The sequence below is a fragment of the Lithobates pipiens genome, unplaced genomic scaffold (assembly GCF_037356315.1).
Source record: "Lithobates pipiens isolate NorthernLeopardFrog02 unplaced genomic scaffold, aLitPip1_a1.2 Scaffold_16, whole genome shotgun sequence".
Taxonomy (NCBI): Eukaryota; Metazoa; Chordata; class Amphibia; order Anura; family Ranidae; genus Lithobates; species Lithobates pipiens.
In genome coordinates, this window is record NW_027507748.1 from 161,735,060 (window position 1) to 161,762,682 (window position 27,623).

General features: G+C 40.7%; 1 protein-coding gene across 5 annotated transcripts in view; it reads right to left on the reverse strand.

Annotated features, from left to right (window-relative positions):
- CNKSR2 (connector enhancer of kinase suppressor of Ras 2) overlaps positions 1-27,623 on the reverse strand; it is a 468,233-nt gene that overhangs the window by 180,645 nt on the left and 259,965 nt on the right. For 3 of the 5 annotated variants that reach the window (XM_077480715.1, XM_077480717.1, XM_077480719.1), the window contains 4 exons: positions 27,426-27,509; positions 24,593-24,804; positions 21,832-21,921; positions 15,234-15,448 (listed from right to left, as the gene is read on the reverse strand). In XM_077480715.1, the coding sequence (XP_077336841.1) occupies positions 15,234-15,448; positions 21,832-21,921; positions 24,593-24,804; positions 27,426-27,509 (601 nt within the window). The remainder of the gene's footprint in view (positions 1-15,233; positions 15,449-21,831; positions 21,922-24,592; positions 24,805-27,425; positions 27,510-27,623) is intronic. The other 2 variants (XM_077480716.1, XM_077480718.1) reach the window with 1 other exon arrangement.

Below are 27,623 nucleotides of genomic sequence, written 5' to 3' on the forward strand. Positions count from 1 at the left end.
AAGGGGGTAAATCCTTCCGGGGCTGAAGTGTTTAATCTCTCTTGTTAATGTTTTGCTCCAAATACAAGAAGCATCCATGACACATTTGATTCCGACAGTGACTCCTGCACCAATTTCAGGTAGTTCTACAATGTGCCACTTCTACATTGCCAAAATCAAATAAAATACTAACAGTTCAAATCTTACAAAAGAGGAGCTAATCAAGACCAACTCTCTTTTGGCATACAGAGAAAAACTGCACAGACAGATGTTGCAAAAATGTACAAGAGCTACACAGGTATATGAAATTGGGGCATGCTGCACCATTTTTAGAACACATGAAATACACTTTTGCACAATCTGTCTGCGCCAGTCTTTATGAATTCCAGGGGATGTGTGCTACAGAACACCTTTCCTAACATATTTCCTGGTAATATTGCTTAAAGGAGAAGTACAGCCAATGTTTGGTTTCTACTCTCAAGGATCTTATAATCTAAGGTCTCAAACTCACATTCATATACTAGGGCCAATTTAGACAGAAGCCAATTAACCTACCAGCATGTCTTTGGATTGTGGGAGGAAACCAGAGTACCTGGAGGAAACCCACACAGGCACAGGGAGAACTTGCAAACTCCAGGCAGGTAGTGGTTGGGATTCGAACCAGCGACCCTTTTTACTGCTAGGTGAGAGTGCTACCCACTACACCACTGTACTGCCCATAAGGTCTTCTCTATGACCCTAATAGCTAGCCACTTGCGTACTGTGCAATGCAGTAAAGTGCGATTGTCTTACATTTCTGCCTCTGCCAGCTTGAATCCTGCCATACAGGTAACTGCAGGAATACCAATATAAAGACAATATTTAAAGTGATTCTAAATTTTTTTTTTTTTTTTATAATAAACATGTTTTTTGCCCAGAGCAACCCTGATCCTCCTCTTCTCGGGATCCCCCGCTGGCACGCCTGGCTCCTCCCCCATTCACCAAGAGCCCCCATAGCAAGCAACTTGGCCTCGCCCCGTTCTATCCTCGCTGGCTGCAATTGACAGCCATTGGCTCCTGCAGCTGTCTCCAAGCCAACGAGGAGGGAGAGAGCCAAGAATACCTCTGCTCTTGTGCATCACTGGATCAAGAATGGTCTCAGGTAAGTATAAGGGGGGAGCTGCATTTAGAATGTTTTTTGCCTTCACATATAGAATGCATGAAGGTAAAAAAATAATGTTCAATATGCTTGTAATGTATGCATAATGGGTTAAAATGGAGACATTTTATATCCACTTACAGTTCTGCTTGTGTTGTGATTGTTTAGGTTTAAAAAAATAACAGTGTCCATTTTCCTCTTGATTTTCACGTGGTACACGTTAGGATTCTGGTGACAAAGTGTCAAGTATTATGTAGTATAGTGCAAAAAACACCACAGGCAATGGCCTGTGGATGGCGGCACAACATACTATATATTGCTGTAGCGCCGGCTCCTAAAGAGCACCCGCTATGTGTTTTTTGGCATTTAATCTTCCTGGAACCGCAGTTTGGTTTTGGGTTTAATTACTCTAAATTTTGGCCTCAGTATCAGTCTGGCTGGATTGCACTGTGTTCTGCTTCTCCATAGGTGGCATTGTCATCCCTGGCAAGTGCTAGAACGTAATTCAGTTGGGTGCATTAACTGCCAGTTCTCTCTCAAAACCAGCCCAGTGGGAATGTCACTCTGGCTGGGAATTCTGGTTGAGGGTACTTAAGGTTCTGACTTCACGTGCTTTCGGGGTCCGGTCCAGAAGTGCTTTCTGACCGTTTGGTCCTGGTCCTCCTGACCAGCCCCCAAGGCTCTCACGGCCTGGGGTGCAGATCCACCCGACTCCAAGTCTCGGGGCTGGCTAGCCCGAGGCAAAATAGCTGAAAGACGGATTCTAAGGTGGTCCAATGCTGTCTCGGTTTGTGGAGAAGCCCATCAGCTGTGAAAGCATCCAGGGGAGGACTTTTCAGGAGAAGGCCACGCAAAGTTGGCTTCTCAGCAGGAGCCTGGAAGCTAAGTTGAAAGACCCCAAATGAATCTAATCTCATGCGGTATCGCCGGACCGGCTGCAAGATACTGGTACCGTATGAGGGTTCTCTAAGTTGTCTACATCACTTCAGCTTTATTCAAGTGTCTGATTTAAACACCTTGTTGGCTGCTAGGCCTGGTGAGAGAAGGACTATCCGATAAGGGTGAGGATCCAGCTGTGAATGGCTATTCTTTGGATTTCCCAACATGAGAGATTCTTTTCCCCGTTTGATTTAGTTCAAGAGTACCTGGACTTTCCTACCTAAACCCTCTAACCCTACTTTGAGAGACTGTATTTATTCCTTTTTGCAAATAAAAATCCCTTAAGCGGATCTGGCGTGAGTCTCTGCAGTTCTTGGGCCATCTGCCTCGGGAAACCCCTGGACATACACGAGGTCAAGAAGGTAACGGTAAGCCCAATTAAATCAGCCGCTCCTTCGGGGGGTCAGTGCTACATTGCTATAAATTAAGCCTGTCAGATTCCTGAGTTTTGTTTGTATTGTTACTTCAATGTCCTGGAGCTGCAGACTAAAGAAAATGCAAGAACAGCAGAAGGTCAGCAATCTTGATTTTTGAGGCTACTGTGGATGTCAGACTTTCATAAAAAAAAAAAAAAGAAAAAAAAAGCAGGCTCTACTTGTTACATGGTGCTCATGATGAGAAAAAAAGATTGCATATAGTATACATGGTACATAACATCCAAGACTAAAAAAAATAAAGAAAAACTTGCTGCAAATCCAAAATATGGATTAATAATTTGCAGTGCCAACAATTTATACAACACTGCATGGAGAACTCTTGTCTGATATGAACTTGTTCTTATCACAATCACACCGATGCAAACACATGTACACATCCTTCAGGATCAATGTAATTGTATTTCCGTATATTTCCTCCTATTTTTTGCTTTACAAAGTATTTACCATAAGTGGAATTTCCATGGGCAGAACTGCAATACTGACTGCCTGTATTTTTAAAGCTCAGCTGTAGCTATCTAAAAAATGTCATGTGATGCAGCCAAACTAGCATTTGGTTTTTTTGTAGTCTTACTTTAAATGTATTTTTATTCCTGTTTAACCACTTGCAGACCGGACCAATTTGCTGGTCAAAGACCAGACCCCTTTTTGCGATTCGGCACTGCGTCGCTTTAACTGACAATTGCGCGGTCGTGTGACGTGGCTCCCAAACAAAATTGACGTCCTTTTTTTCCCACCAATAGAGCTTTCTTTTGGTGGTATTTGATCACCCCTGCGGTTTTTATTTTTTGCGCTATAACCAAAAATAGAGCGACAATTTTGAAAAAAACGCATTTTTTACTTTTTGTTATAATAAATATCCCCCCAAAATATATAAAAAAACATTTTTTTCCCTCAGTTTAGGCCGATACGTATTCTTCTACATATTTTTGGTAAAAAAAATTGCAATAAGCGATTATTGATTGGTTTGCGCAAAAGTTATAGCGTTTACAAAATAGGGATAGTTTTATGGCATTTTTATTAATAATTTTTTATTATTTTTTTTTTACTAGTAATGGCGGCGATCAGCGATTTTTATTGTGACTGCGACATTGTGGGGGACCCATCGGACATTTTTGACACATTTTTGGGACCATTGTCATTTATACAGTAATCACTGCTATATAAATGCAGTGATTCCTGTGTAAATGACACTGGCAGTGAAAGGGTCAACCAGTGGGTGGCAGTGTAGGGGTTAAGTGTTCCTAGGGGTGTGTTACTAACTGTGGGGGGGTTGGGCTTTCATTTAGTGAACACTGATCTCTGCTCCAATCACATGGAGCAGAGATCAGCGTCACTAGTTGCTAGGCAGAATGGAGAAATGTTGTTTACACAGCATTTCCTCCATTCGGCCGCTCCGTGACACGATCGCGGGGATGCCCGCGGCGATCAAGTCCGCGGGTCCCGCGACCGGACTCACGGGGGTCCCGACCAGCGCGGGAGCGTGCCGCTGGCGGCGCGCTACCGATGGCAGGGCGGCATTGAATATTGGACGTACCTGTACGCCAATATGCCTGCCCGTGCCATTCTGTCGACGTACATCGTCGTGCGCTGGTCGGGAAGTGGTTAAAGTGTTACTAAACCCAGGACCCTGCATTCACTATATCTGGTCTCCCACAGTACACAGGACATGAAAATGCAATTATTACAGTAAATATAAACTGCAAAATACCTTTTCTTATCAGAAGTTACAGCAGCCTTGTGACTTCTGTCAGTGTCTGGTTAAAGCTTGGAAGAGGAGTATTCATTATCCCTTGATTATCCTACAAGTATGCAGGACTCCTGACCCTCTATCTAGACAATGTTGATTGGCCCTGTGCTGATATCAACAGGCACCCTCCCAAGAAAAGAAAAACGTTCTAGCAAAACAAACTAAACTGAGCACGTGCAGACTGACTCCACTAACTGTCTTATCCAGAGATGTTTTGGGGACTGTGCATACAGGATCAAACAGTCTTTTTACACAATGCAGGGGATTAACCCCTTAGGTTTGACAGTGAGTATAACAAGCACGCTTTACTGCATATACAGACTGATTTTACGGTTTTACTTTAATATTAGCTTCTGCCAAGCTGTCTTCCTGTAAAATGTTAATACAGACATTGACCAGGGGGTGGTTATAGGCAAAACACACTGACCATGTGCTGCCCACTCAGCTTCACTTACTGTGCAGTGAATGAAGGTCGGTGGCATTATGGTGGCTACATTGTTCTCTCTTATGGGGTTCCTGCATACAGTGGGGTTGAATCATTAATAGGTAAATAGGCTGTCGACTTTGCAAGTGAAGTTTGCAAGAGAATTTTCTCTATTGCTTAGTGAGTGAGTTGAAGCTCTGCTCACTTCCACCATCCAATCATGCACAAACAAAGTGTTTCTTTTTATTTTCCTTGAACCTGACTGGGTAACCTTTGCAAATTGAAAATTTCCTAAGCGCTCTGGATAATTCCCTTGTAAGTTCAACTTCCCTTGCAGCCTATTTGCCTTAAAGCGGAGGTCCGCTGAAAAAAACAAAAACAAAAAAAAAAACATTAAAAGCCAGCAGCTTCAAATACTGCAGCTGCTGACTTTCAATATATGGACACTTACATGTCCAGGGAGCCCACGATGTCCTCACTCAAAGCCGATCTGTCCCTCGGCTCTCGGCTGCTGCCGCCGCCATCCTTGGTAAGGGAATCAGGAAGTGAAGCGGTGCCGCTTCACTGCCTGGTTCCCTACTGCGCATACGCAAGTCACGCTGTGCATCCTTATTTGTCCCTGCTGTGTTCTGGGACCTGTGCATCTCCCAGAATACAGTGGAGGAGGACAGAGTAGGTGCCGGAAGTGGCGTAGGTCACCGCGAATGCCGCCGTCATCTATGCCAGGAAGTGGGAGCAAATACCTGTATTAGACAGGTATGTGCTCCCCCCCCCCCCGAAAGGTGGCAAATGTGACACCGGAGGGGGGGGGGAATTCCAAAAAGTAGAAGTTCCATTTCTGTGTGGAACTCCGCTTTAAGTAAATTAATCTGTGTCTGGCATAGTCTGTCAGAGGAAGCTCAAGTGAAAGTATATACAAATGATAAATACATTCAACAACATAATTAAATATAATTAACCTGTCAATAACTCAAAAAATATTTAAATCCAAGAACAAACTTGTAATATTTTGCAGTCTTGATGCCTTCAATAGTTTTATTTTTTGGGCTATTTTTCAGATTTTTGCTTTGTGATCCTGCCAGTAATACAGTGCCTGTCCTGGGGTGGCCCTGCTCACTAACTATACTCTGTCTATGCAGGAGCAGTGTAGGAACCATAGGAAAGTAATTATGTTAGGACTACAGAACACTCTTGTCCTCCTATCTCCAGATTATATCTAAATGACTAAGCCGGTAGGGCCTTATTTACACAGGCGAGTGCGGAACAGTAAAAATAGTAGGTTGAGATGTGGTTTTACTGCCCCTCGACCAGCTTCATATTACATGACACTACCTGCCTGGAGTTTGCATGTTCTTTGTGCCTGCGTGGGTTTCCTCCGGTTACTCCGGTTTCCTCCCACACTCCAAAGACATGCTGCTAGGTTAATTGGATGCGGTCTAAATTGTCCCTAGTATGTATGAATGTGAGTTAGGGACCTTAGAGTGTAAGCTCCTTGAGGGTAGGGACTGATGTGAATGTACAATGTAAAGCTCTGTGTAAATTGACAGCACTATATAAATATCTGAAATAAATTAAAATGATTGTAAAACGATCATCTTATAAAACAACCCATTACATTTAAAATCTAAATAAAAGGCAAAACTTTTTTTTTAATACAAAAAAACACTTTATAAATACCTTCTCCCCCCCCCTTTTTTTTTTTTTTTTTTAAATTTTTTTTTTTTAAGTGTACCTTCCTTCTGTTCTCAGTTGCATACGAGTTGGTGGGAGGAGAAGCAGCTGCACACTAGTGAATGTGAATGGCTGTGCAGCAGGACAAGTCTGATCAGTGCAGGGGAGTACCCACCATAGCTAGAGGACTAACCACAGTGTGCTCTTCTGCTTAGTGTGGTCAGTTTTTACTAGGAAAGCAAGGGAACTAGCAGGAACACCAGACATTTCACGCAAAGGAAGCAATATAAAGAGAACAGGATACTTTGTCATGCAAGTTCATGGCACAGCAGGCACATATCAGGAAAATTAAATGTTGGGTTAACAAACACTTTTACATCGCCAGAGGCCATTCACATTGTTCTACGTGGTAGAAAGTATGCATGTCTGTTAGGACTACAGAACACTGCCCCTCTCCTTATCTTTATATCATAGTAGAACGCAATTCTTTTTATGATAATGCTGCACAGTCCACTGGACGTTAAAAGCATATTTGTTTTCTGTCAGAATCAACAAGAAAAAATACATTTTGTATTACATTGTAGCGGCAAAACGGATAAAGCTGTATCAATCTAAACATCTAGTCGCCAGAACCACACAGAGGCATTTTCAATCCAGTGCTTTTATTCCATGAAAATGTAACCAGCATTTTTGGTCCCTTTATCAAGCCTGGCTTACCTTGAAAGGAGATCCTCTTCCATCCCAAAGCATTGGCTTCATGCAATTAAAGCACTTGATTGATGATCCTGCGGTCCTGGCCACTTTCTAGATGTTTTGACTTTTCCTCGCACGTGAACTAGTCTATTCTCAGATTTCTCATAATCTACTTAGTGATCATTAATTGTGAGGCCTAGAAAACTTGACATACATCTGTATCATTAATCATTGAGGTCTTAATTAAAAATAATAATAATAATTCTAAGCCAGAAATGAGCACTAGAAGGCCATGATCCCTCAGAAACCGGTAATAAGAACAGTAATCTTGGACCAGGATGTGGTTCCTTTTTTTTGCAAACCCTGTATTGTCTGAAAACCTGTTAAAAATTTGCTATTTTAACATGCCTGCTATTAAAATGGATCTGAAATAGCTCCAAGCCCCTTATGTGTAGAAAGCATGCCTCAAGGTTTTACACTGATCTTTGCCGAAGGATGATGGTTCAGCGACCAAATGCCTTGAGGTAGCATGGATGAACATTTTTTTTTTTTTTTACAAGGAATGTTAGTATTTCAGCCTTTCATTTAAATGATAAAGAGGTACTTAAAGTGAAATTGAATTTTCTTTTTGGGTCTCCGTTTGGAAAATAAGCTATTTTCCAACTATTGTCATCTTGGTCAGCATTGTGGCCATTGGGTACAGGGAGATATATATTTTATCATCTTCTTCCCTTTGTTGTCCTCCTGCGGTACTGAGGCAACCACACTAGGCTTTTGTGATGCACACTGGAAAGTTTTGCTTTTCTGCCTGTGTCTCCCTTCATCTTTCTCCTCTATCCCGCCCCGTTTACATTCTATGACTCCCTTTCCTGCCGTTTTTTTGCATGTAGTGGCTCCACCTCTTTGAGACATGGTGCTCTGTATGCTTTGCGGACATGGATGGGAGGTATCTTAGTCAGGGTATATGCAATGGCATCTACTGGCATTGGTCCGGTGACGTCTCTGTGTTGGTTGTTTCCTACTATGGGCAATTGCTATTGCCCAACTGGCGGTAATGCTTTTCCACCTACGTGGGCAAGAGCGGTGATATCTTCCACCCAAGGGGCGGAGGCGCTCTCTGCTCCCGTGGGCGCGTTGGTGACGTGCGGCGTCTTCTTCCTTTGACGCATGCGCCGGATGTAATGGGAAATCCATCCTCCTACGTGCCTGTGTGTAGCAGCCAATGACATTGCAATTATCCCACGATACGTCATTGGTTAACGCTCCACGAGGCACAGGGGGCGGCCTATTTAGGGACCCATGAGGGAATGAGGGAGGACCCCAGGTCTCCTCTTGATGCCCTTTGTGGTCTATGTTACGGTGTGTTGTGGGACCACGTTTGAGGAATTTTTTCTTTCTTTTGCTGTTGTTTTAGTGAACTCTTTTGCTGGATTTGACAATTAATTATTTTATTCTATATTGGCAAGTTCCTATTTTTAGATATAATTTTTTTATATATATTTTTTTTTCCTGTATGAATATAGATTAACTTTATAGAAAAAAGGAGAGAGAAAAAAAAAAAAAATTTTTTTTTTGTACATATTCCAACTTAGGTTCCCTATGGCCATTTATCTTTCTTCCTCATTATTGGCTCCTTCATTGGATCTGTGATCCTTGGATTCCTCTGCATATTGGAGGGCTGTAATAGGCTTATGGGTTATCTGTCAGCATCGATACAATTGCACTTTGTTTGTCTATATTCTAGGATATGCAAGTTTTTTTTTTACAATGTTTTTTTCTTTGTGAATTCACTATGTGTGACACATTGTATACATTTCATATATTGATGCATATATATTATATACTATGTATTTGTTTTTATATTTTTATTTCTAGAAGTGGCAGAATTATCCCTGATGAAGATTAAAGTTATTTACAATTATCAAAATGCGTTGGTTACTCACTCATGGATGTTTTTCATTTACGTAGTGAAATTTTTTTTGCCACATCTGTCATTTTTATGTATATATAAAACTGTTTGTTCTAATTAATTTTTAAATATGTTATTAATAAATTGAAAATTGTTTTATCGGCAATATTATTTCTTTATATATATTTTTGGATAAATTGCCTTATAAATCCCACATTGAGATTTTTTCCTTTAATTTAAAGTGATATTGAACCTTAAAAAAAAAAATAAAAATTCAAGAAAAATTAACTAAAACAAAACACATCATATTTACCTGCTCTGTGCAATGGTTTGCACAGAGCAGCGCCAATCCTTTTCTAGGATACCCTGCTGGCGCTACAGGCTCCTCCTATTCAGAAAATGCCCCCAGGGAAAGCCACTTTCCCTTGGGGCGCTCTTATGTGTTTGCTCTGAGCTGCCCAGTCTGCATCTATTGACACAGCCCGGGTGACTCGACCCCACTCCCACATCACAGCATGTGATTGACAGCAGGGGGAGCCAATGGCTGCTGCTGCTATCAATCTGCCCAATGAGGAGGGAGACAGCGACGAGAGCTGCTGCTCTCTTGCACATCGCTAGAACGGATCAGGCTCAGGTAAGAATAAGAAAGAGGGGGGGCTCCAGCAGCACGGGATGTATTTTTACCTTAATGCATAGAATTCAATTATTGGCCAGAGCATCACGTGAGGATAAAGTAAATAAAACCTAAAGCAGAAAGGTAATGCAACCATGACATCTAAAGAATGGTAAGCTGCAATATATTATACTTTTGTTTTAGTATTTAGAGACACCCCTTTCACACTGAGGCGCTTTATAGGCACTATAGCACTAAAAATAGTGCCTGTAAAGTGTCTCTCCTCTCACTCCAGTGTGAAAGCCCTCGGGCACTGGCAGGATGCTCAAACTCCTCCTGCAAGCGGCATCTTTAAAGGAGCTGTAGGAGCAGTGTATGAAATAAATAGGCAGCGCCGGCAAAGCGTTGTTTTGCGGGCACTTTTAACCATTTTTCGGCTGCTGGCAGGGGTTAAAAGCACCCCGCTAGTGGCCGAAAAGCCAAACGTCCGTAAAGCGCCGGTTAAAATAGCAGCGCTTTACCGCTGACGCCCGGGCACTGCCAGTGTGAAAGTGCCCTAACTATTTTGACAAGGCTGTAATCTTAACTTTATTTGAACATTTTAGTACAGGTCCACTTTATAGAGTCAGATTTGAAGGAGACTTTTATTCAAAATATCTGCAATTGGCTTGGCTTCAGTAATGAAGTCCCTTTGTTTCTGTAGAATAAAAAACACAACTCAGCTCTTTTTCTGTTAAATAGGCAGTTTTTATTTCAGCCCCAGGTGTACAAAAAATCCATGATAACGGCTTCTGTTCCTGTATTTCTAGGAAATGCTGCATAGATTGTATTCTATTTACGTAGCTTTTCAACTGAGTTTTTTTTTTTTAATTTTTTATTCTTTCCTTATGTTTCATAAATCACTTTGCCTGACCAGTCTGTTGTTATTGATCCAAAGTTTCTCGACAACCTTAAGTATTTACTCTTTACCTACAAACTGTTCTAGACTCAGCAAAAATCTTCACATATATAAAGATAGAATTTGCGGTTTCTAAATATAGCTTTAGGCCCCTTTCACACGGGCGGATAGAATTCAGCTTTTAGCTGCGGATAGATCAAGTTGTCTACCGCAGCTAAACTCAGACAATGCTTTCCTATTGCCCATTCGCACTACATTTAGCAACGGTTTAGTTACATGGTGTTTGGTGTAGTTAGAAAAAAGAAATCTGACTGCATCCAGGACCAATTTATTGCAGCTATCTGCACATAGCGGCAGGTAATCGCAGCGTACTATTTCACCTGCAGATAGCAGCCGCGAAGAGGAAAGAAAGAGGAAGGAAAGAAAAGAGGAAGGAAAGAAAAGGAAAAGAAAAGCAGAGAAGCACATCAAAAATGGCAAGAATATTCCACCACAGCTAAACGCAGCTGTAAACGGAAGTAAACGCAGCTAAATCGCAATGTACAAATGCAGGTGATCGCTGTGCCTGGAGTCTTGGAATTTCAAAACGACAAAACATGCTTTTAACAGCAGCAGAACAGCTGCCCATGTGAAAGGGGCCTTATCGCTCACGGACGAGATTTGCAAAGTTTAATATTTGTTTGCACATGCTAGTATCAGCCCTGGTGCAATACAGTAAGTGCTTTTGCAACAGTGCTGTAAACCAAATTTTACTAAAAGGCTTTAACCACTTGCTTACTGGGCACCTAAACCTTCCTCCTGCCCAGACCAATTTTCAGCTTTTAGTGCTGTCACTCTTTGAATGACAATTGCGCAGTCATACAACACTGTATCCAAATTACATTTTTATCATTTTTTTCCCACAAATAGAGCTTTCTTTGGGTGGTATTTGATCACCTCTGGGATTTTATTAAATTTTTTTTAAATGAAAAAAAGACAGAATAAAAAAACAAAATAATTAAATACAATGCCCTTTTATATTTTGTTAATACATTTTGCAAACAGGTCATTTTTCTCCTTCAGTGATGTACGCTGATGAGGCTACACTGATGGGCACTGATAGGCTGCATTGATGGGCACTGATAAGCGGCACTGGTGGGCAGCACTTAAAGGCATTGATAGGTGGCACTGAAGGGCACTAATAAGTGGCACTAATAGCTGGCACTGATCGGTGCTGGTAGGCAACACTGATGAGGCACCACTGGTGGTCACTGATAGGTGGCACTGATGTACTTGTGGGCACTGATTGGTGGGCACATATGAGGCAGCTTCACCTCTCCCTGCTCGGGACCAATGTCCCTTCAACAGGAGTCGGTGATCGGCTTTTTTTTCCTCCTCAAGCTGTCCTCGGTTTACATCACATGATCAGCTGTCATTGGCTGACAGCTGATAATATGGTAAGGGGTAAGAATCAACTCTGATCTGTGATCACCCGAGTCTCATTGAAACGGGTGATCACAGTGTGCACCGTGCGCGCCCTACAGGGGGGCACGGCCAGCTTGCAAAAGGAGAGGACGTCTATTGACACCCTCCCGGCAAAGCAGATCTGCGCTGTAGCTGTCATTTGGCTATAGCGCAGATCTGAAGGAGTTAAACATATGCAAGGTAAAAGACATCAAAAAACACTACCTGCGTACTTCAGTACCACAGTGCAGATATATACGATAGATAAATACATGTATAACCCACAGCACATATTCTCACAAAATATAATTTTAGATTCCAGTTTTCCTTACTTCAATCTGATGGCTACAGGTTACTTTACTTGGCATCTAAGTCAGGCTCTTTGCGTTACTGAAAAAAACCTTCTTTTAAAGCAGTATTTTCTGTCATGTTCCACAGAGCAATAGTTTTACTGGGGTCAAACTGTAGCCTACTGAATATCCCAAGTAATTTATTGTATGCACATGGCGGCTTGTGCAGTGAGTCATCTGATCTTTGGTTAAATACTATCTGGATTATGTTAAAGCTTCTATGTAAAAGACTCTAGTAAATGAAGAATAGGTCATTAATTGTATTTGTTGAAAAAAAGCCGTGAGGAAATATTTTATCATAATTACTGAGAGATGTATATAGCAGTGAAATAACAGCACCTTAAAATCTAATTATTTTGACCCAGTTTATGAAATCAATAACCGCTATAGTTAGTTCCCAAAATAGGCACAGAATTTGGTATTGCAACAAATTAATGGGCTACAGCTTCTATTTGGAAATAACCAGTTCTAAAATCATGAAGAACAATTTTAAACGAAAAAGTTAAATTATAAACCTTTTTTTTTATATTTAAAATAATAAACCACAGCTGTTACCTTTTGTTCCACTTGACCCTCCTTTCTAGACTAAGTTCTAAATGAGCAGGGCCCTCTGATCCCTCCTGTATTGAATTGTATTGTAACTGTACTGGTTGGCCCCATGTTGTAAAGCGCTGTGCAAACTGTTGCCGATATATAAACCCTGTATAATAATAATAACGGCTATACTTACCTACCTGTTATACTTACCTTCTTTGTGCAGTAGAATTGCACAGAGTTGAATTGAACCTCCTCTTCTCTGGTCCCCTGCCAGAGCTCCTGGCTCCTACTCTTCTCGGGGTGCCACCATTGGAAGCCACTTTTCATTGTGGCACATCTAGGGGCTCAACCCTGATCCACATTGCTTTTGTTTAGACACAGGCAGTGTGGTTCGGCTCCACCCACTGTTCCCTTGTCACAGAACTTGACTGACAGGAGGGGGAGCCAATGGCTCCCGCTGCCATCAATCTGTTCTGTGAGAAGAGAAAGGGAAAGACTGCTGTTGGGCACGGTGCTGGATCAAGATCAAGTTTACGTAAGTATAAAGGGGGGGGGGGTACCCTGCAACACACAAGGGTTTTTACCTTAATGCAGGTAAAACTCCTTAAACCCTTAGAACCACTTAAAAGCCCATCTATGCCTCTACCGATACACAGATTAATCTCACAACTACAATGTAAATCACAAGCTGCAAAATTGAAAAAAACTTTTTATAATGTACGGGTGATGTCATTATGTAACGGTTTATTTCAGCTATTTAATCCTACAAGGTGGTGTTGCACAACCCCCGTTTCAACTCGGTTTCTGGGACTTTCATGTCTCACGATTCCTAAAATTTTTTTTTTTTATAGGCTATTAAAACATGTCAAACACATCTAGCTATCATTGATTTGAACAGCCAGTAACAGTTACTTCTCCTGTCTAGTATACAAATGGTCAGGGATTTAAGGCTGCCTATTGCGATTTTGAAAGTTTATAGAAGTTGAGCTTTACGTCTTGAAAAACTTACCAGTTTTTTTTCTTCTAGACAAACATAGGATATTTCTAGTGGTATGGACTTTGTGGATAATATATGACCAATCCTTTGTGGATAATATATGTCCAATCCTTTGATACCTAGAACAAGTTATTTCTATTTGTAGGACCTTGAGGTCCTGCCTCAGGTGTTTTCTTTGTTCTCACTCCCTTCCCCTAACTTACCCTCTTTCTATCCCTTATGATACCACCTGACGACACCTTCCTACTGCAGACACTCTTTTTCCTTTTATTTCCCTCTTGAAGCAGATTTAACTTTCTAAATGGATACATCCTGGCGCATCCTGGTAGGGGTTTTGCTGAACCCTCACAACATAACTATGGACTATCCTTCTATCAAGAGATTACCATTCTGAATGGCTACAGAATCTTGTTATAGTCTCACTTGGAGTCATGGCATTGACGGCTACAGGTTTGGAAACCATCAGTGCTTAGTTTATATCCACATGTTTCTATGTAACTTGTACTTTAAAATATAAAAAGTATTATTATTGTAAAATTGAAAACGATTTCTAAATTAAAAAAAAAAAATTATCTCCAGGAAAGCTAACCATTAAGGGAGGAAAAGCTGAAACAGCATAGGTGGGTTGAACACAGTATTACAACTCTGTGCCTGCTGGCATGCCAATGTCAGCTTTAGAGGCAGAATAACTATGTGGGTAAAGGGACTGGTTCCCAAACAAGCAGGGAATAGTGCTCGATCCCAAGGACAGGAAATTACCTTTGCATATAGAGGAAACTGACCGAGTGCTTACACCATGGGGTGGGTTAGGAAGATGTATTTGTAAGCTAGGCCAAGAGAAGAAAAAATGTATGCACAATGTATTACTAATATTTGAGTTTTGCCCAGAGTTGAATTTTAAGGCTACTAAAAACTTTAATCCTAGACATAAGAACTAAAAGGCTGGATGTTCTTAAACCAGGTTTCTTAGGCAATACAACCAATTTTGAACAATTGTTCACTGTTCTCCATGAAAAACAGAAAAACTATGTCTACAATACACATCATAATGCTGGTCAAATTGTTTATGTCGAACCAGGACTAACACAGTCTTTGAAACTTTACAACAATGGTTAAATCTCCTACCTTCCCTCATTCTGTACAAAGAATAGGCTTGTGAATGGACAGTCCTAAAGGAAACTATCTTGATTGCAAACTACTCCTTTTGTAAAAGGTTACATTGCCTGGTTGTCATGCTAACCATCCGGATTATTGGTTTTTAAGTCACAGATCCAAAAAAGTATGCATATTGGGAGTTTATGTCTTCTGTAACAAGGTTACTTATCTGCAAATGTCAATAAACCTGTATATTTTCGAAAACCCCAAGACCCTCCACACTCTTCACCTCAATCACTGAAAAGGATGCCTACAAGCACTAACATTTGTCAAATTAAGAAGCAAACAAAAAATACTACTCACGTGATATGTTGCTGTGTCTGCTACAGAGGGACCGAGACCCTCCTGCCGTAGGGAATCCATCTGTGCTCCAGGAAGTAGGGCATAATGACTTGGACTTGTGTTTTTCTCACCTTTCTTCTTCGATTTCTTCCCGGTATCTTTTTTGGTGTTTCTCTGCATCATGAATTCTTCCTGAATGATTTTATCATTGCTCATATACCGGAGGAGAGAACTTTCTGAGCAGAATAAAAAAGTAATGGTCAAATTATTCTAGTAAACCATTGAAAAAAAAAAAAAAAAGAAAACTAGGGTAATATTTTCCTCTAATATTAACATGATGTAGAAAAATTGCATTTATATGCAACTACAGATATACTGCAGTAGCTATATTAACCTTTGAGGCGCAATGTGGAAAAAAAAAAAAAAAAAACTTTACCGATCATCTTTTACTTTCCTTAGTAGACAGAAATATGTAGTTAGCTACAGAAGATTACACCATTTAATGCATAAGTAAAATTGTGGTGCCCTGAAGACAATTTGCACTACCAAGTAAATCTGAAGCCTTGTCCATACAAAAATAAACATATGCCAAGCTTGTGGCTGTCCTAGGTTACAAATATGTGGCATTTTAGACTGTGGGCTATGGGCTGTGCTTAATGCAAAGCTCAAAAAAAAAAAAAAGAAAGAATTGGGTTAATAGCATGGGTTTTCTTTAGCTGTAGGTTGCTGGACAGCAATGCATATATGATTGCCACAAACAGGTCTCCACTAGAGTCAATCATGACAGATCAAAGTGCAGATCCTGTGGGTGTCTGATTCATTCTTTGTGTATGTGTCTACAAAAAGTTGTGCCCGTCTCAGAGATCAAACAAGACTTTAGAGGAAGCTGAAGGTTTCATGGAGAAATACAGCTCTGAAGACACCAAGACTGCTAAGCCTACACAGTACTACAATCAAGTCCAACTGCTGAAACCTATAATGCCTGAAGTTTTCACATAAATATAAAAGGTCAATTTACCATTGGGTTGACATTTTTTTAAAATTTGACTCCTAAGACATTAGGTTAACTTTTAATAGAAATAGAAAAAGTAATTAGTAATTATTGGCAGTATAATCAGCCAAAATCTTAGTTGGCCTTAAAGCCCATCTGAATTCACAGAAAAAAAAACTATGTGGTTAGATAATACCAAAAGCTTCCACTTTCAGTCTTAACTCCACTTCCTTTTTGTAGCAGTTGTCTACGGTGCATAAATAAATAAGTTTAAGGCCTCATTCACACTCGCAAATGGGGCTATTAGATGTGGGGGATGCAGTGGAGTTTGTTGAAGATTAGCTGTAGACCGAAGCCCCAGCGAAATCAATGGGAGGCTGACTGCTTCGGCAGCTATTTACAGCTGCTCATATGTAGTCGCTCATGCAGCGATTACTTGCAAATCACTATCCCAGGATGCAGACAGTCTGTGTCTAAAGCTGATCATTCACAAGTAATCGCTGCTTGAGCAATTACATGTGAATGGCCGTGAATAGCTGTAGGAGTTGTCATTCTCTTATTGCTTTCAATGGGGTTTCCACATGCAGCTTATCCCAGGAAAACCCTGCAGGGTCTCTCACATCTAATTACTAATGGCCCCAGTCACAAAGTACGCATCAAACTGGCATCAAAGAAGGCCTGCATATCCACCTGGCAGGACTTAAACTTGTATACAGAAGCTTAAGTTGCAGCCTTGCAAAATTTGAAAAACAGATGCCTGATACTTTAAAGCCAATGAAGCACTAACAGATCTGGTAGAGTGTGCTTTACCAGGGAAGGGAGGAACCCATAAGCTTGAACAATAATTTGTCTGTGCAATGGTGGAGCAAGAAGCAGAGAGACCACCAGGGGGAACCCTCAGGAAGTGCAAAGAAAGAATCACATTGCCTAAAATAGCCAGTAGCTGAGAGGTAAACTCTCACAGTGCATACCATGCCAAGACAATGGAAAGAAACGTTTCTGAGCAGGACACAAGGGTGAAAGGACAATGCTCTGACTGAGGTGGAAAGAAGAGAACACCTTCAGGAGGAAGGCAGCTTCAGGCATCAAGACAGCTTTGTCATAAAATTAAGGAGGGCTACTTACAGGATAAGGCTACTAAATCAGAGACCCTTCACACAGATGTGATAGCAACATGAAAGACTACCTTGCAGTAAAGTTAGGCAAAGGAATATCCCTAATAGATTAAAAAAAGCAGCTTATGAAGTGATTAAGGTCCCAAGAAGACACAGGAGAGTGTGCAGGGTATAGATATGTGCAACACCCTGAACAGAGGCCTCAACTACGAAGTGAAAGGCTAAGAGGATCTGAAACAAAGGTCAAGATTTGTCCTTTGATGATACCCCAGACCTGGATGAAGGAAGGACAGAATATGTCCCAAGGGGTACTTTCTATGAAGAAAAGTTCCACCTGAATGTCACCTTCTCCAGTGTGATGAGAATCAGAATAATGCCCCCATCTCAATCCTGTGGAACAGATCATGGAGAATATGGACTGAGAAAAGGTATAGATCAGGTTGAACTGATCCAAAGGAGACAGAAAATCCTGCTGTGAGGGTCCAGGGGTCCCAGGCTCTGGCCACAAACCTGTCCAGTTAGTTGTTAAATTTGGGTGCTAGAAGATTCACATCCAGCGTCCTCCACTTTTGACAAAGATTGAAAAACCTCTAGATGGAGAGCGGCTTCCTTCAATCCAAATGTTGACAGCTGAGAAAATTCACCTGCCAATTTTACATACCTGGGATGTGGGCAGTGAACAGGGCTGAAATGTAAAGTTCTGCCCAAGAGAGGATCAAATCCACTTCCCTTTAAGTGACTTCTAAAGGCCGATTGATGTAGGCTACAGCCGTGACATTGACTGCATTTGTGTCAGGTGTTCTCACTAGGGGGTCCAGTGCCGAAATTAATTGAATCACTCTGAGCTCCAGAATGATAGGAGGCAGGCTTCTTGTGATGGCTAGGTTTTTCTACACCAAGAGGGCATCCAGGACTGCTCCCCAGCCTGGGGACAGGCACTAGTGAGAACCTTCCACGTCTTTGGAAGGAAGGGCTTCCCTGATTAAGGAACTGGATTGGAATTCCACCACACTAAGGAGAGTCTGGCTTTAAGGGTCAGATGTATTATGCAGCCCAAGGATTAAGTATGTTTGCCCCATGCTGATATAAATGTTGATTTGCAACGGTCTGAAATGAAACTGGGCGTACAGTTTGGTTGCCCTGGTTGACTTGAAGGAGGCAACCATTAGACCCATGACCCTTATGAGGGCATGATGCAAGAGCTTCCCCTGGATCCCAAGGGCTTGACGGTCTTGTTAAGACAAGAGATAGCAGATCTACCACATGAACTGACCACTTTTGTAGGAAGTTTTCCTTAATAGGATACTCCTGAACAAAGTGTTTGGGAGGACTAAATATTTTCTGGGGTAGGCTAGTCTGTATACAGAACAGGCTCTACCAGAAAGTTAAAAGCAGTTTTATGCATTTTAAAGTTACCCTATGGTAGATACCATATCACCTAAGGACATTAGCAAAAAGCCAAGACTGAAGGTAGCTGCATATAACCAATTTGTATTTAATAAAGTGTCCAATACTGTAAGAAAAGCACATTTAAAGTGTCTAAGCAAAACCAATAACACACGATAGAACGGATTATAAAAAGACAAAAAGGTGCGACACTTCAATTAAGCATTATTGACCAATAGGGATGTTCATGAAGTGGAGTAGACAGGATACATCTTTACAGGAAATGTCAAGATGTGCATATAAGTTCAGCTGCCTAGATGTCTGGATCGACTAATTGTACGGAAAAGCAATACTGACTGACTTTAAATGTTGCTTGTGCTTTTTTAGTTCACGTATATTCACATTAAATATGGGTTATGGATACAGTGCCTCTTAATCAGGCTTTATGTATAGTTCTGTAAGAAAAGAGCCGAGTCAATTGTAGGAGCAGGTGAGGCAATTGGAAGGTCTGACAAAAAAAAAATGCACTAAATTTGATATTGTTTAAGGAAAAGACATTTCGATTTTGTTTCACTATTGCAGAAAACATGAGTATGTGAATGTTAAACTTGAAACTTTAAAAAATAAATTCCAATATGCATGACCTGGCAATATACAATATTTCAATGTTTTAAATAAAACTATGTATGTAGTTGAAACAAAAAGTGCCACTTCTAGAGTGATCATTATTTGGGCTTGTCTATACTGTATGTACAGACACAATCTCACTTTTTATAAGGATATTGTCTGTGATCCCTATACCTACTTGACACCATGTTGCTTATGGCTGCACTCGATGACCTAGGATATTTATTTCATGCTTTGCAAGTAAAAGTGTTATGCTGTACTAAACCACACCAACCCTAAATTCCCATTTACTGGTTAACGCACAGCTGACAGACAAGCAATTATACAACTTTTCCTTTTACATGTAATAATGATTATGAATAAATGATTAACATGAACCTACGAGTTCACCTTACCTGGCAGAGTGGCCCCAGGTCCTTAATCCCTCAAGATTTTTGCAAATTTCTTAGAAAAAAATCTTTGGATTTCCAAACCATAGAGTGCTCTAATAAGTAAATGAGAACCAACATTGGCATGGTTAATCTCAGGCCTACAGTATCTCACACCCCTCACATTTTTGTAAATATTTTATTATATCTTTTCATGTGACAACAGTGAAGAAATTACACTTTGCTATGATGTAAAGAAGTGTAAATTTACCGTCCCCTCAAAAAACTCAATGCACGGCCATTAAGGCTAAACCGTTGGCAACAAAAGTGAGTACACCCCTAAGTGAAAATGTCCAAATTGGGCCCAATTAGCCATTTTTCCTCCCTGGTGTCATGTGACTCATTAGTGTTACAGGTCTCAGCTGTGAATAGGGAGCAGGTGTGTTAAATTTGGTGTTGCCGCTCTCACTCTCTTACTGGTCATTGGAAGTTCAAAATGGCACCTTATGGCAAAGAACTCTGAGGATCTGAAAAAAATAATTGCTTCTCTACATAAAGATGGCCTAGGCTATAAGATGATTGCCAAGACGTTGAAACAGAGCTGCAGCATGGTGGCCAAGACCATACAGTGGTTTAACAGGACAGGTTCCACTCAGAACAGGCCTCGCCATGGTCGGCCAAAGAAGTTGAGTGCATGTGCTCAGTGTCCTATGCAGAGGTTGTCTTTGGAAAATAGATGTAGAAGTGCTGCCAGCATTGCTGCAGAGGTTGAAGGGTGGGTGGGGGGCAATCTGTCAGTGCTCAGACCATACACTGCACACTGCATCAAATTGGTCTGCATGGCTGTCATCCTAAAAATGATGCACAAGAAAGCCGGTAAACAGTTTGCTGAAGACAAGCAGACTAAGGACATTGATTATTTGAACCATGTCCTGTGGTCTGATGAGACCAAAATAAACTTATTTGGTTCAGATGATAAACATGTTTGGCAGCAACCATATGAGGAGTAAGGATGAGCTCCGGCGTGTTCGCACACTCCATGTGCAGAGTTCGCCAGGAAGTCGGCGCAGCGCTGCGCTAATCACAGACAGTGAGACATTGGCCCGATGCGCGGCTGCAGAAATTGGACAATGTCTCACTGCCTGATTAGCACAGTGCTGCGCCGACTTCCTGGCGGGCTCTGCATGTGGCGTGTGCGAACACGCCGGAGCTCATGCCTAGTGAGGAGTACAAAGACAAATGTGTCTTGCCTACAGTCAAGCACAGTGGTGGGAGTGTCATGGTCTGGAGCTGCATGAGTGCTGCTGGCACTGGAGAGCTAAAGTTCATTGAGGGAACCATGAATGCCAACATGTACTTTGACATACTGAAGCAGAGCATAACCCCCTGCCTTCAGAGACTGAGCTGCAGGGCAGTATTCCAACATGATAACGACCCCAAACACACCTCCAAGAAAACCTTTGCCTTGCTAAAGAAGCAGAGGGTAAAAGGTGATGGACTGGCCAAGCATGTCTCACGACCTAAACTCTATTGGGCATCTGTGGGGTATCCTCAAATGGAAGGTGGAGGAGCGCAAGGTCTCTAACATCCACCAGCTCTGTGATGTTGTCATGGAGGAGTGGAAGAGGACTCCAGTGGCAACCTGTGAAGCTCTGGTGAACTCCATGTCCAAGAGGGTTAAGGCAATGCTGGGAAATAATGGTGGCCACACAAAAAATTTACACTTTGGGCGCAATTTGGACATTTTCACTTAGGGGTGTACTCACTTTTGTTGCCAGCAGTTTAGATAGATATTAACGGCTGTCTATTTAGGTATTTTGAGGTTACAGCAAATTTACACTAAACCAGCTGTACACTCACTAATTTACATTGTAGCAAAGTGTAATTTCTTCAGTGTTGTCACATGAAAAGATAAAATAAAATATTTTCAAAAATGTGAGGTGTGTACTTGCTTTTGTGAGATACTGTACCTCCTCCCAACTCCTATTGGTCTTTGAAGGATGCAATCATGACAATTGTAGATACTATTTGCATATTACGGGGCCTTTGATTTTGAGGAATCCACGGACCTAGTGCTACTTTGCCAGGTAATATGAGCCCACAGGCTTGTCTTAAAGCTGTAAAAGACTCACCTCTTCTACTGTCTCTTTTTATCTTGGTGGGATCTTCATAATCACCAACCCAGTTATATTCTACAGGCATAGATATAGGTCTTAATTTTCCTAAATGGAGAAGGTAAAGGAATGCTGATAAAACATACTTCTTTTCACACCAATACCATTGAGTAGAAGCGTTGCTTATTTTAAAACACAGAGCAGAAAAAAATGGTTGTGCAGTAAACTGAAGAAAGCTGATGGCTGATGAAGTCATCTCAATATCCACAGGACAGAAGCAAGTAGTAATTTGCAATAAAGTTGTTAGAATTTTTGCTATATTAATGACCTGGAAATAATGGATTTTTCTCTGCTATTTTATCCAGCAGATTAGGCACACAATCAATTTGTGTGGACACAAAAGGTTTTTTTTTTTTTTTTGAGGAGAGCGAAATGCACCTTTGACATGTACATTGCAAAGTGGCACTTCCGATGCCTACAGACTGAAGGCACCTAATATATAAGCCAGAATCCCCCTTAAAAACTGTATATTTACTGTGATTGGAGCAACTGTTTAACAATTTTATGTTAAAGGAGCTCTTTGCCAGGACATGTAGATGATGCTCTGTTCTAGAAGTGAGGTGTTAATTAACCTTCCTGGAAAAGAAAAATGAGAATAAGTCTGTGGAAGTCAAAACAGACCCTTAAAATAATGAAAGGCTGTATAAACACCATCTGTGAAAGCACCAGTGCTGTAAGAGGGCTGTAAGGAGACGTTATGTTGAATGTTATGGCGTAGGAGGGAAGAACATATTTCCATGTTTTTCTATATTACATAGGATGAATTTTTAAAGATGTCTTATTGTGGTACATAATTATTAAGACCATAAATTATATAATGTGGAAAAGCATCACTGATTCTGGTTTCAACTTTGCAACTCTTGATTTATGTATTATGTCATGGGGATTGTGGTTCTTTAGCTAGAAGAGTAACTACTGTGCATGTAGTAGGAATGGAGGTGTGTATCGGTGATGAAGTTTAGTTAACAAAAAAAAAAAAAAGATTTTCAGCTTTAGTGAAATTGCTTACCAGTAATGAAGTCCCAGGGTGTGCAGGTAGCTGGATCCCGTAGAAATCTTCTGTCAAGCAATGCCAGTCCTCATCTGGTTACTGGAATTCCGGAACTGCAATAATTGATAGTTTTGGGCCTTCAGACAGAACTGCAGCGAAGACACTTCCAACAATGACCACCCCATTTGCCCTGCTCCTCACTTGAGAAAATGTGTTTAAAAGGTTTACACTGCATGTAACACATTGTCTGAATGACAGAGGATCAGGTCATTCCTCTGAATCTCCCCCATTCAGAAATTATTACATGCAGTTGAAAAAAAATAAAAGGAGGAGGAGGAGGGTTGGTTCACTGTAGGACCATTGCTGTTCTGCTGAAGACCTGAAGCTATTAACCTCCGCAGTGCTAAAGTTAAGAGACAGGAAGAGGGCCAGCAATCCTGCACAGATTTCTACAGCATCCAGTTGTATGAACACCATGGGACATACTACATTACTGGTAAGTAATGTCACTAAAAATATAGAAAAATAAACTTTTTTGCTAAACTTTAGTTTTAGCTTCCAAATAGCTTACATATATTTAATGCATGAAGTGCTAAAAGGGTGTGACTACATGTTGACAATGAAAATTCTGAATTCACTCTACGCACACTCGTACATATTTCTACATACATATTTTTGCATAAAAACAGGAATTCTTGATTTGCTTAGCTGGAGGAAAGCCCATGGTCTGGTCACTAACCTGCACTTTGCTAGAGAAATGGAAGCATGTTAGTGCCTAAATTCAAATAGCTTACATGCAAACATTTGCATAAAAACAGGGATTCTTGGTCCCTATATATTGCGATATATGTTCATCATTGCAATATATGATGACCAAGAATCTCTGTTTTTATGCAAACATTTGCTAGAAACATGTATGGATTTATAGTAGTGTGCAGAGGGTTAATTCAGACTGTTCTGTGTAAACACATACTTTTAGCAACTATAATGTACAAGTAAGCTATTTGGATTTATGCACTGATATACCCCCATTTCTGTTGCATAGTGCAGGTCAGCGATCGCACCTGAGTGCATAGTTCTACTCCAGTTGAATCTGTCTGCCCCATATAGGCTCTATATGTCCATTAAAGTATGCTGTAAGAAAGCAAATACTTGGCATTTTGCACAATTAGGTGTGAACTGATCAGAGAAGGATCATTGATGCATTTGGCAAGCTCAAGCATATATTGCAATTTTACTAGCTCGAAAATGTATTTCACCAAGAATCCCTGTGTTTATGCAAACATGTGCTAGAAATATGTAAGCGTGTATATTAGAGTGCAGAGGGTTAATTAAGAATTTATTGCGTTTGCAGAACATTTAAGAATGTTTGGCACTCACAGTTTTGTAGAGAGAAGCTCTGGTCAGACAATCCAAACCAAAACAGGAGGTTGTCTGAATGCCGGGAAAAATAAAAATTGTGTTTTTTAAACTGATTGGTCAGATTGTTTTTTAGCCTTGATTTATAGCAGCAATAAAAGGAGATAAAAAGCATTCAATTGCTTGTATTCTTGTAAAAGTAGTTTCATACATCTTCAACATGGATATTTGTTCTAGTGAGAACTGTCACTTCCCGTCACGTCTCTTGGAAAGAAATTCTCGTAAAGACATGTTAGAATGTACGAAAATTTCACTGGTGATCTTCAAACAATTAGACCATGTTATAAAATGATTTAGAATAGCATTTACCATACGTGGGTGTGCTTTCTCTTCGACCTTGCATGCTAGCTCTTCCCTTATCATACTCGTAGCAATATAACACAGCATCTTCCTCCACAACATTAAATCGCTTCCTATACTCCTGATCCAGAAAAGAGTTTGGGGACTCAGATCCTTTTGATACCGGCTTTCCAACAACATGTCGACTTACATCCTCACAGGGTAGGTTTCCCTTTTCATCCCTAGTAAACAGATGGCACATACAATTATATGCATATTCTTTGCACAGTAACTACTAGGACGAATCACAAATGTCAGAAGACAATTCATATGTGGTGGATAGGTATGTCTACTGTGGAGTTGCATATGAATGAAGCGCTGAACGACATTTCATATGTCTGTTGCTCCAGCACCTCTCCATACTAAAGGTCCAGATATAAAACAACTGGCAGATATGAAGTAGAAAAACGAAATGGTCGCACACTGGAACCAAACGAATACTTGATGGAAATTCTTTATTGTCAGATGCCAGACACAGGTACAGGAATCACAACTGATGGATTTCACAGCATGGTGAGCAAGCACGTTATACCCGTGTGAAATGCGTCAGTTGTGATTCCTGTAACTGTGTCTGGCATCTGACAAAGATTTTCCATCAAGCATTAGTTTGGCTCTAGCGTGCACCCATTTTGTTTTCTACTTTATATGAGCTGTGGATGGTGGTGAGCCGGGGTCTGCACCTGGGGCTTGTCTGCACCTCCAGTTTGCCTGAAGCGGTGTGCTCTCTTGTTGGCTAAAAGAACTGCAAAGACATGCAGGTAGGTCAATTGGCTTCTGTCCAAAATTGGCCCTAGTATATGAATGGGGACCTTGGATTGTGAGCTCCTTGAGGGTAGGGACTGATGTGAGCGTGCAATGTACAGGGATAGGGACAACTGTAGACACTCACTCAGGTTGAACTGGATGGACTGGTGTCTTTATTCAACCTTACTAACTATGTAACTGGCACTTTTATACATCCTCCTTCCAGTGAGGAGGAACAATATATGAAAATGTTATGGTATGTTGGAAGTGGCGATGCAGTTATCTGCATAAGCTACAACACCACTAAGATAAAAGGTGGAGCAAGGGTGTAACTGTAGGTAGCAATAGCATTTGGTAAATGTTTCATGTATAATAGTTTAGGAACCTTATTATGACCATAGTTAAAAATAATAAGAATTCTGTATCACTAGATAAATTGCAATTGAGATGGAGATTAGACACATAGGAGGGTCCCACCAAACATAGTTACAACTCTGGGGTGAAGCTTAGCAAAAGGCATTAAGCTGTTAGGAGAATCAATACTCCATCACTTTTATGAAATATTGGGGGTGGGACATTTAATATAGGCTGGGGTGTCAACAGCAAAACCAGTGGTACACCCATGATAACAGCATTATAGAACAATTCATTAATGTCTCAGTGTGTGTGATCAACCTGGAGATTTAAAAATACAGCCTAGAAGGAATAGTTAGACTGAAGCACCTGGTGACCTCTATATTTCTCAAAAGTTACTTTAGTAGCCCCTTCCCACCGGTAAAGAAAAACAAACAGCTGCAGGTGAATTCACGCAAGGATATTGATCAAAGGCTGGAGTACCAGCTCAGCTCGCAATTGTGAAGATGTGAAAAAGACCTGGAAAGCCGCACATCCTGAAAAACACCTTTATTATCCTTAATCAATGAAACAGGAAACAAGTACAGCAAAAAGGGGCTGGAGAGGTGCTAACTTGTTTCATGTATCTAAAAGCACTTTCATAGCTACAAAAGGATTGTAGAACATTTATGTTTCACTGTGTGCAGCGGCCTGGAGATGTAAAATCCAGCCTAGAATAAATTGTTAGGATGAATCATCTGCTGACCCCTCATATTTCACAATAACTACTTCAGTAACCCTTTCCCTCCACCGTATCTATCAACACAAAGGTCATCATAAGAGCTTTCCCAGAAACCAGTCATGTTAAAAAGAGTACCATGTTTTCCTGTGAATGCAATTATGACCTTAAAGCTTAGTAACAAATACATCCCTACAGATTTAGACACATCACTTACCTATAAAAAAGGATGCCTCATGTTGTGTAGGCAGCTGGATCCTTGAGAAATCTTTTGTGGTGAGATGTTGGTCCTCTTCCTGTTCCTGAATGTCCAGCACTGAACTAATTAACAGCTTTAGGTAGAGCAGATTGCTTACACTACATGCAAAGTGATCTGTGGATGAGGTAGGGTCTGATTAGTTCAAGGATTCCCTCCTCCATTCACAGATCATGATACAAGCAGGGAAACAAATGCAAGAACTTGTCTCAATGCAGGACGAGAAAGGAGGGGGCGTGTCCCTGAAGCACCATCTATTCTGCCTGAAGCTCCCAAGAGGGAGTATGTGCCTCTAGGGACCAAAACTTCAGAGACAGGAAGAGGACAGGCCACAAAAGATTTCTCAATGATCTAACTGCCCGATAACAGATCATTCATTAAAGGTATAGAATTTAACTAAAGGTATATGATTTAACTAAAGGTATATGGATTTTTTATTTTTGCTAAAGCTTCAGCTTTAACAAATTATTCATACATTACCTAAAATAAACATTGTTTAATAACGGCTTACATTTGATTTCAAGCAATATACAGTATATTAGATATGTCGCTTTTAATCTTTCATTGTATGATGAGTTTCTAGACATTGTGAAATGCATACACGTTGCACAATCTAGACATAGAAAGAACAATTCAACAAGACAAGGAGCAATGTGAAGCATGTGAAGGGCACTAATCAATATCAACCAATCAGAATACATCAAGTCATGATCTCACATCAGTAAACTTACATTTGAGTATGGTTAACTGAACTTTGCATATCATCAATGAGTAATACTGAAGACGCACGACAGAGTCTCTCCAATGACTTTCTTCTAAATTAATCATAGTTGGAGAATATAATTACTGGCCAAAATAAATTCATCAATTCCAAAGCACGGAACTAAATTAAAAACGGTACACGGCTAAACCTACTGTTTAAAACAGAA